Raw genomic sequence first — 9,717 nt, forward strand, 5'->3', positions numbered from 1 at the left:
AGAGGGCTCTTGAAACATGATAAACTAACATATTTTCACAAAAGACGCAAAAAAATATTCGTTTTTTTTGGGCCACCCTAATGTATTTGTGTTCGTCTTCATCTTTTTTGTAATAAATTTTATGTTTCCGTTTTATATCTTTTATGATACAAACCACGGTTCATGACTAATAGTGATTGATTATATTGCATTAATTGTAAAATTATTACGAAACAAACCTGTCGTGCATACATACGGGGTACCTATATCAGAAATAATCGCATATTTAACTTACAACTATGCAACTCATTATAAGCAACAACTTTTGTCTAATAATTTTTTTTTGAAATCTCATGATTTGTATGGTACTGTGTATAATATCCATTAAATTAATGCTAAGCTACCGATGGAATAAATAAATATCAAAATAGACTAGCTAACCTTTGCTAGTTTACTTAAATGTAAATACATATTAGCATTAATAAATTAGTTCCCATTATTGTGCTTTTTTTTATTATTATTAAATCAAATAATCTTTTCGACTTATGCCCCAGTAGTGGGTAACAAAATATAAAATTTTAAAAAGGTCTTTGAAAAGAAATATATTAAACAAAAGTTGTTGCTTTTGATAAACATTTCGGCACTTATTTCACGGGTACCTACCCTTTTCAGTCTGATTCCAAATTCAGTACAAAGCATTTACGGGCGTATTTTCGAGGTCAAAGTAAGACTTTTTCTCCCTATAAACTTGTGTCCACAAATGCTTAGTTTTTGATATACAGTATGTGGATAAATTTGGAACAAACACACTGAAGAATTTTTCGAGACAATACGTCTGAATCTGGTTAGGGCTGAGGCAGTACAGTATTGGGGATCATGAAGGCTTGCAAAAAATGTAATAAAATTTCTAGGGTCGTATAAAAAAAATGAAGTTGATGATGGTCCTGGAGAGACCAAACGTTACATATAAAAATTGATTATGCCATTCGATAGAGGGCAAAAAGTGGCCATGAGAGTGTTCTTCCTTTTTCAATATCGCCTCAAACAAGGCTGAAATAAAACAAAAACTGATTTCCAAAATTCCGGTTTTTTCAAATATTTCAAAAACTAATCATGTTAGCCTTGATTTTTTAGAGGCATAATGTTGATCCCCTGATTACGCAACTTTGCCCCCTTTGAGCTAATTTGTATCTCTTACCGTTTTCGAGATTCCTATAGTGAGAAGTGAATTTGTAACAGCCTGTATACGTTTATGTGCTATCACAAGTTTAAGCTACTTTAAGCTACATGCCAAAGAACATTGTTGCAAGGTAAAAGAGAGGATAGGAGAAATATAAATTATAGGTAGAAATAGGTACAGTGAATTTTTTTTTAGAAATATTTTTAATAAACCTTTTCAATATTTTATATTTTATTCTGATACCGATGGATAAAAATTTAATTTTTTTTAATTTGAAATTCCAAAGCTAAATACCTAAATTATGGAAATGTATTACTTTTTAACATAAAATTTAATATTTTTAAATTCTTTTGTCAACAAATATTTATACTAATCCATTAATTGTTTAAAAAAAATGATAAATAGTGTATTAATTTTCAAAATTAAAGTAAAAATATTTTATTAAAAATTTCCAATTTAATATTTTCATAGCTTAAGAAAATTTTTGTACTCTTCGAATTTCTAGAGCTGCTCTTGTAGGGGTATATTTATACACAAAATCCGTTTTCTTTCCAAAAAATTGTTTAGGGGTTGTTTTAACTGTGTTCCCGTAGTTTTAGGGAAAAATAAATAGGTAGCATATATTTGTATTCAGCACTCCAAAATTATAATTAAAATACTGGTTTCTTACTTTTCCTTTAGTGACCCAAAGTTGCTTGTTTTTTAACAATGGTCTTTGAAGAAATTGCTTCGGTCTTCTATTTGGAATAATAGCATGAATGTATTTCTCGTCTCTAACACTCTGTAGATTTCCAGACATTTATATGAAACTTTTTCGTTGATTTGTAATATACTCGTAGATCGACTATAAAAATTTGGGCAAGCAATGTAGTTACACTCTGTATGTTTGATCTATGCCATCATCAATTTCTTTTGGTTATCAAGGTCCAATGTTTTTGTAACACACCCTGTAGTCAAAACATCGACAAATGTTTCGAAAACAGGGGTTTTTATTAACGCTGGCATTTTATAGCTAACAACTAGCACTTTTAGTAAAATTATGATTTCAGGAAATATAATGATAAACAAAAGAAGTAAAAATATGATATTTTCCTTATTCAGAATGTATTGTCAGCTTGTAAACTGGAGAAAACTTGTGTAACTGATACAGTGAAGAGACATTGCTTCTAACTTGCTTAGATTTTTTAAAACCCTCGTCAAAAGACTTTAATAGTCCTAAACCTCAATTTAGATAATGTATATCTACTGTAACTAAAAGAAAATGTTTTGAATTAAATTTTTAACAGCAACTTAATAAAGTATTTATGTTGTTACTTAAAAAATGAATCATTTTCTGTATTTTGAGAATTTTTTGGAGGGAATAAAGCTCAATAAATCACAACCATTTATATTTACAAATAAAACAGAAATTACAGATTAACAAAAACAACCCTCTATTGGCTGCAGGTAATAAGAAAGCCTTGGTCGTATAGAGGTAGATCATCGATAATGAAATCTTTCTTTTCTTCGTCGTCATCTTCGCACTTGGTCCGACTAAGATTCGGCTCCAGGTTCTGAAAGATTTTCACATCGTTCTTTGCCTCGTTGTGTCCGTTCATATGTTTATGTAGAGACGCTTTCAAAGAAAACGTATCGCCGCATATATTACACATATAAGGCCTCTCACCCGTGTGTGTCCTTAAATGTACTTTCAAATGCGTGGACTGATTGAAGGTTCTATTGCAAACGTCACACCTATACCGCTTGTCTCCCGTGTGTATCCGCATGTGTCTCTGGGCCCCGTTGGAGTAAGGAAAACTTTTACCGCATATGTTGCACAAAAACGGTGTCTTTTTCGACTTTTCTCCAGGAGCAGCATTGTGGGTACGCATGTGCCTTTTCTGCGACGACAACCGTTGGAATTTTTTGCCGCACACCTCACAAGTAAAGTTACGTTCCCCGGTGTGAGTCGTTATGTGTTCCCGTAAGTGGTACGACTGTTTGAAAGCATGGTTGCATATGTTACATACGAATTTCTTGTCTGAGTCGTGTATTTCAAAGTGCTTGGTTAATTTCCACACTTTGGAAAAGTGTAAATCACAAAAATTACATTTATAGGTACCCTGTTTTTGTTTCTTGCGTTTCCCGACTTTCTTATCCGGTACACTTGTCCTTTTATTATCGCAAACATGGTTGACCAACTCGGAAGCTGTGAAAAACACAGCTTTGCACTTGCGGCAAGGGAAATTTGAAAAATCCAAGTCGTTCCCTGCACCTTGGTCTTTAATTTCTAATGATTCATTTTTGACTTCCACGTCTTGCTCTACTGCAGTAACAATATCTTCGGTATAAGAACTTAATTCATTAATCTCATTATTGTCCTTTATATCAATCACTTCCTGTCCGTTGTCCTTACTGCTGAAAGTAACTGTTTCCTCGAATTTCGTGCTCCAATAATCCAAAGCGCTTACAACCCTTTCTTTAAACTCATACGCCTTATTTAATTCGTCCACACAAGCACTGCAGATTAGCGTCTCCTCAAAGACTGTCTACAAATAACAAAAATAATCCTACAACACTAATAATAACGACACATGTTTACTTACTATTTCTGCACTCAATACACTCTGTAGCTTATTCAAATAGGTCACATTATTCCATTCCTGCGTGAATACGTCGACTAAGACCAAGTTCGTCTCGTTGTAGTTATTTTTCAGGCATATCAGGCAGGTCGCCGGGTTCGAATTCATATCAGATTTTTAAACAAATGCAAAATGTTTCGTTTGTGCTGCGTTGAGGTTAACCAGAAACAAAAACAGACAGCTGTCTTCCACCGATGTCACGATAATGTAGGTGTCCGACTTTATCGATCGATTTTGAGCGCAATCGCGGTGGTTCAAATTTGAGACTTCCCGGATTTGTTTATCAATCAAATTAATTAATTCGTAGGAGAAAAGTAATTACTAATTAAATATCATACTGTGTCAAGTTTAATTACAGGATATCTTTTTAATATATGTATATTATACAGGGTGTTTCAATTAAAACTTCCCACCTGGAAAATATGGTAATTAAAAAAAACAAAAAAACCTGAGACGTGATGGCGTTTTGGGTGTCTTGAAAGCTACCCCTTAGACAGTGGCGAAAAATACACTTAAACTTGAAATGGCACCCTATGTTGAGTGACACCTCATTTCAAAACTTTTTCAATTCTGCTCATGACGACATACAATAATACAATCCTTGCTACACTTCCGAACGAACATTTCGATGCATTTCGGGTGTTATCTAACAATATATTCTTCAACAATTTCTCTAAAAAAAAATTTTTTTATTTTTCGTGTGTATTTTCCGCCCCTGTCCAAGTGGTAGCTTCCAAGACGCCAAAACTTACCCCAATACGTGTCCCCCCTGAAAAAAAATCGACTTCTCTCAGGTTTTTTGTTTTTTTTTTAATTCCGCTATTTTAATTGGAACACCCTGTATAGTCTAATTAATGAGTTCCCCAAACATTGAATTCCTCCTATTTCACTGTTTATTATCAACCTGAATTTAGTGCAGCTATTTTGTATTACATCTAACATAAAAGCAATGATGCCAGATTTGGAAATTTTTCCCTCGTTCTGGAGAAAATATTCCAAATTTCTGGAACTAAGGAAATAGGGAATTTTTTATGAATTAGACTGTATTAAATTCTCTATAGTTTATAGTTTTAACAGAAATTTATATTCTTTTTTCTTTCGGAAAACTGTTTTCTTGATACACTGTTTAGGCTTCTGTTCTTTGTATTTTTTTATTCATTTTAAGCCCATAAAATTCGAGGTAGGCCTGATTTTTTAAACAGGCGTGTATTTGGTCTAATTCGCCCCGATGCGACTTATGATTTAAAAAATTTTTGTATATGGAATTCTGAGAAAACACTAATTATAAGCATTTGTGTCTAAAATCATTCCATATATATTTTTACTTAAAATTAAACTCCTCCAACTTCCCTGTAGGGGTTTTCAACCTCGGGAGATAAGTCGGTATCTTGGTTCGGGACACAGGAACGTAACAAATTATCCGCTGACCCAAGTAATCTACCTTTTGTCCGGGCGAATTTCATTGATATATGACATGGGCTCGTCATCACGAACAAAAGCTCTTCGTTAGCATATAAACAAGTAGTCCGGGCTTAGGAGGCATTTTAGTAGATGTTTATTAAAGCTTATTAAACGTGGTGATACACACTGTAGATAATTTATTTTGACGCAGATGTAGTATAATAATACCCTCGAGTACTGAGCTAAAAAAATATACTTGACATTTATCGTAAACGTCAATTTAGACAATAAACAAATGACGGAGCGATCCTGTAAATCTCAGGGGTGGTTTGATTTATACGATTATGGATTTTTTATAAACTGTTATAAAACCCTAGCCCACTCGATTTTCTTAAAACACAATAAGCAGAGAATTTTTTGTACTTTTCTCTTCTTAAAACATTGTTTTTAAGGAAAAAACCCTCCGTCGTAATTCAAAGCGTAGAAAAACAATAAGACGAAGTAAACACCCTCGGGCAACGCAGAAGGAGAAAAACCTGAGGGATGACGTCAGAATTCGCCGAAACAGTGATTGATGAGAAACCGATTTTGCCCTCCTCACAGGGCCATGATTGATACTTGTTCCTGTATAAAATTTATTATTCCCCGTCTCAACAGGTTATAATTTTATATCATTAAAAGTTGGCCGTCGACGGTGTCGTCTCCACCCCCACCTCTCGCAGGCCACGACAAAGGCATAATTCCCTTTTGGGAGAGGGCAACAAAAGTTCGGCAATTTAAACTCCTCTCGACTGTGCGTCGGCGTTGCCTTATTATTTAACACTAAGACTATTTCGCAATTCAAAGTTGATGCATGATTAGTAGCCCAATTCCCGTGAATAATGGAATTAGAGGCCGGAATACTGGGGAAGGGGGGTAGCGGAAGGGGGAGATCTGAAACTGTGGAACCGAATGTCGGTAAAAAATAATTGGGTCATAACGGAACAATACGAACATTCAGAATGTTAGTTAGCACTCTGTGTATTAGTCATTTTCTTTCATACGGTACGGAATCAAAAACAATCACGTCTGGATTCAAAGGGCTCGTGTATAATAGTTTTTTTAATTCAGACTCAGAAAGCATACGTCGTAGTTTCGCAGTTAGTTGATGGTCAAAAGATCAAATTTTTTTCAACAATTTCTCGCTCAAAAAACGGAGCACGGTAAAGCGCACGGAACCCACTAAACATTTTTCAGTTTCTGACATGTTTCAGAAACGTTTCCATTTTTCTCAAAACGTTTCATAAAAAATCCATGCATCGTTCTGGTAACGTTCTAGAAACCCAAGATGTTCTCCCCAAAATACGTTTCCAATGAAACGTTTCAAAAAAATTGGTTTCAGTAACATTCTTTTTATGTTCCATTAATGCACTCGATATTTTTGTTTTACGTTTCAGTATACTTTCAGAAATGTTTGAGTAACATAATAATTTTATTACCATATTGTTCTCACAATGCTCTCAACTTTGGATAATTTTCATTTCAAAAGCGTTTTTGAAATAGTATAAATAGTGTGAGCAATTTTTTAAATATTTCTAATACTATTCTGTGATATTTTTATTTGTATTGTGAAATGAATGACTTAATTCGAACTCCAGACAACTTCTGATTTCTCAAAAAATATAACTAAAAAAGTTGTTACATTGTATATTAAAAAAAAAATTAATATGCTCTTCCAGTTTAGGGATGCGGCATCTTTTACCAAGAATTTCTTTCTTTTTGAGAAGCCACTGAATAAAGTTTCTAATATGGATTACGAATTTTGCCATTCATCGTGCAAATAAAAATGTTACAAAACAATATCAGAAGCATTTTAAAAAAGCTACACATCATTTTATATTGTTCAAATACGCTTCTGAAATGGAAATTTTCTAATGTTGAGACCATCATGAATATGGTAACAATGACGAACTGATAATTAGAAAAAGTTAGTTATGATTAGGATAACAGCAAACGCATGTTTTCCAAACGCTTTTTTTAGTTATTATTTTATTTGAGTGAATTTAAATAGCAACAGTGAATAAACAGAACATCAAGGTTTTTATTTTTGTGCTTACTTTTGTTCTACACCTTTTACTTTTCAAGATTTCAGTACCTAAAAACCAGAAATATGACTATTTCTCGGCCAGGGATATGACCACCTTAAATGATACTAATAAGGATTTTTTAAATTTGTTTGTTATTTATGGATAATGTGACAATGTAACTTCAAGAACATGTAGAGAATTTGTTCTTCATAAAATACAATAAGACGATTAGTGCCTTTATTATTCTCTCACTATTATTGTTGGAATTATTATAATAGATATTTCCGTATTTTCATCATACACAAATAGGTATTTTTTAATGTATTTCGTGAAGGTCTTCGTTTTTCTGGATATCGAGCAACAAATTCTCTAAATGTTTTTGAAATTACTTTATCACATTTCCCATAAATAACAAACAAATTAAAATAATCTTCATTAGTATCTATAATTTAAACGATCCTCAGGCATGTTTATATAAATTTTCGGCAAAAACTATTATAGACATAATAATAATTTGACAATTAACTTTTTGGAATGTTTCTGATCATGGCCAGTTTGATAACAGATGTGATACAAGAGAAACTGTCCGAAAATTAGAAAATTGCAAATATCTCTAAAAGTAGTAAAGGCAACCCTAACAATGCTTATATGGCTTGAACGGAAATTTCATACGACAGAGTAAAAAATACAGGGTGTTCCATGTAAGTTAACAAAGTTATTGCTGTTTGGAATTATCAGAATGTAACAGCAAAAATGAACCACCTAGTTATTAAATGTTTTAATTTGTTGGTATACCATAATTTAGTCTTACCTATGCCATTTACAGGTACCAAAAATCCACTTAATATCACGCTCCTGAAAAGAGTTACTACGAGTAGCATCTCCGTAGATCCTTGCATCTGTCAATTTTTTTCTTTAAAAATTAATATCTCAAAATCTATAACTCCTAGGTATAGGGAATATTTAATAAACTGGCCCTCAGACTTCACGTAGAATCCGAAACTGCGATAAAATATAGGGTGTCCCATTTAAAATAAGAAAGTTAATGTCGAAAGTTCTAAATATTTTAGCAGTGTTGACCCTAAAGCCGTTGCTAGGTTGCCAAATTTTCAGATTTATCGAACCACCACTTTCCGAGATATCGATAATGGCGATACCTGGTGGGACACCCTCTATATAAATTGTTCACGGGAAGAATATATTTTGCTTAATTTTTTAAATCTTTCGCTTAATTTCCTTTCCTTTCTTTTAAAGGAAAGTATTTATTCTGTTACAGGGACATAAAATTGCCCTGTCTAATAAAACAATCGAGCACCACACTTAGATGCATCCACAAAAGCATTAGAGTGAAAATAAAAACTCTCCCTATTTTACAAATTGTATATCCCGCCTTAATCTGTTATTGACTCCGACCCTGTGCTAAAAACTTCCAATATCATACCTGTATAACAACGTTGTGAAAGACATGAATGTAAATATACCCTCTTCTTAGCTTAAATGTAGAAATATTAGGTTTTAGTAGTAAAACCGAAACGTTGTTCCCATATGGCAAGTTTTTAGAGTTAAAAATATCGTCCCGGCGACCTTTACCCAAAAACACCGATTTAATCGGGGCGACAAATGTGGAACGATGTTTGAATACCGTAATCCCGTAAATGATGGACGCCATTCGGAACCCGGTTCTCGCTCAAATCCCTCCTAACGGCGACGCTGAAAACGAATCGTAATTTTATTATTCGTTCATTGATAGCACCGCGATAAATTCCTAATCAATATTGTGTATGTCCGGATTGGGGAAATGCGATTTTTATTGTGCCAGCACCTTTGTAAGTCGTATTCGTAAACGTTTCAATATAACAAATAAAACTAGCTGGGGGTTGATCATAGAAAATGTTTGACGACGTTGTTCTTGGCATAAAAAATACTTTATTGCATTGCATTGAAATGAATTTTTGTGATAGTTGCAGAATATGTGAAGTAAATCTTTCATACTAGTTAAGCTTCCTTCATCATCTTCATCTAGTGGTTGGTCCTTTAAAAGTCCCATAGCACTGCGGCCTAATTAGGCCTATTGTGCGTCCCACTACTAGTCCTATTCAGCAAGTAGATTTGTCCTTTTTACAAAGTCCAAAAGCTTCCTTGCTGACACTTCTCTCAGTTCCTTGGGTTCCAAATAGGGTCTCCCAAGGAGCGCCATTCTGCTACGTGCAAATCCCGGGCACTCGCCCAGGATATGCAGAGAAGTTTCATCCGCCGATTCACATCCTCGGCAGACCGGACTGTCTACAAGCTTTAGTCTATGTAGATGTTTCCTAAAGTGACAGTGTCCCGTTATGAGTCCTGTCACTCTCCTGAGCCGGATTCTATTCAAGCTCAGTAGCTCATTCGCTCTTCCCTTCGAAGGATACTCCATAAGCTCCTTAGAATGGCTATGTCCTGGCCTTGAAGTCCAGTATTTCCTATGTTCTGT

At 34.0% G+C, this 9,717-nt stretch overlaps 1 protein-coding gene across 1 annotated transcript; it reads right to left on the bottom strand.

Annotated features, from left to right (window-relative positions):
• Positions 1–2,538: 2,538 nt before the first annotated feature.
• On the bottom strand, positions 2,539–3,962 carry LOC108907221 (zinc finger protein 596). Its single transcript, XM_018710798.1, has 2 exons — positions 3,745–3,962; positions 2,539–3,687 (listed from the first exon to the last, which is right to left on the bottom strand). Exons 1-2 carry the CDS (start codon positions 3,886–3,888, stop codon positions 2,593–2,595), a joined length of 1,239 nt encoding a protein of 412 aa, XP_018566314.1. The 5' UTR covers positions 3,889–3,962; the 3' UTR covers positions 2,539–2,592.
• Between the last annotated feature and the right edge of the window lie 5,755 nt (positions 3,963–9,717).

Source organism: Anoplophora glabripennis, unplaced genomic scaffold (assembly GCF_000390285.2).
Source record: "Anoplophora glabripennis isolate ALB-LARVAE unplaced genomic scaffold, Agla_2.0 scaffold249, whole genome shotgun sequence".
Lineage (NCBI taxonomy): Eukaryota > Metazoa > Arthropoda > Insecta > Coleoptera > Cerambycidae > Anoplophora > Anoplophora glabripennis.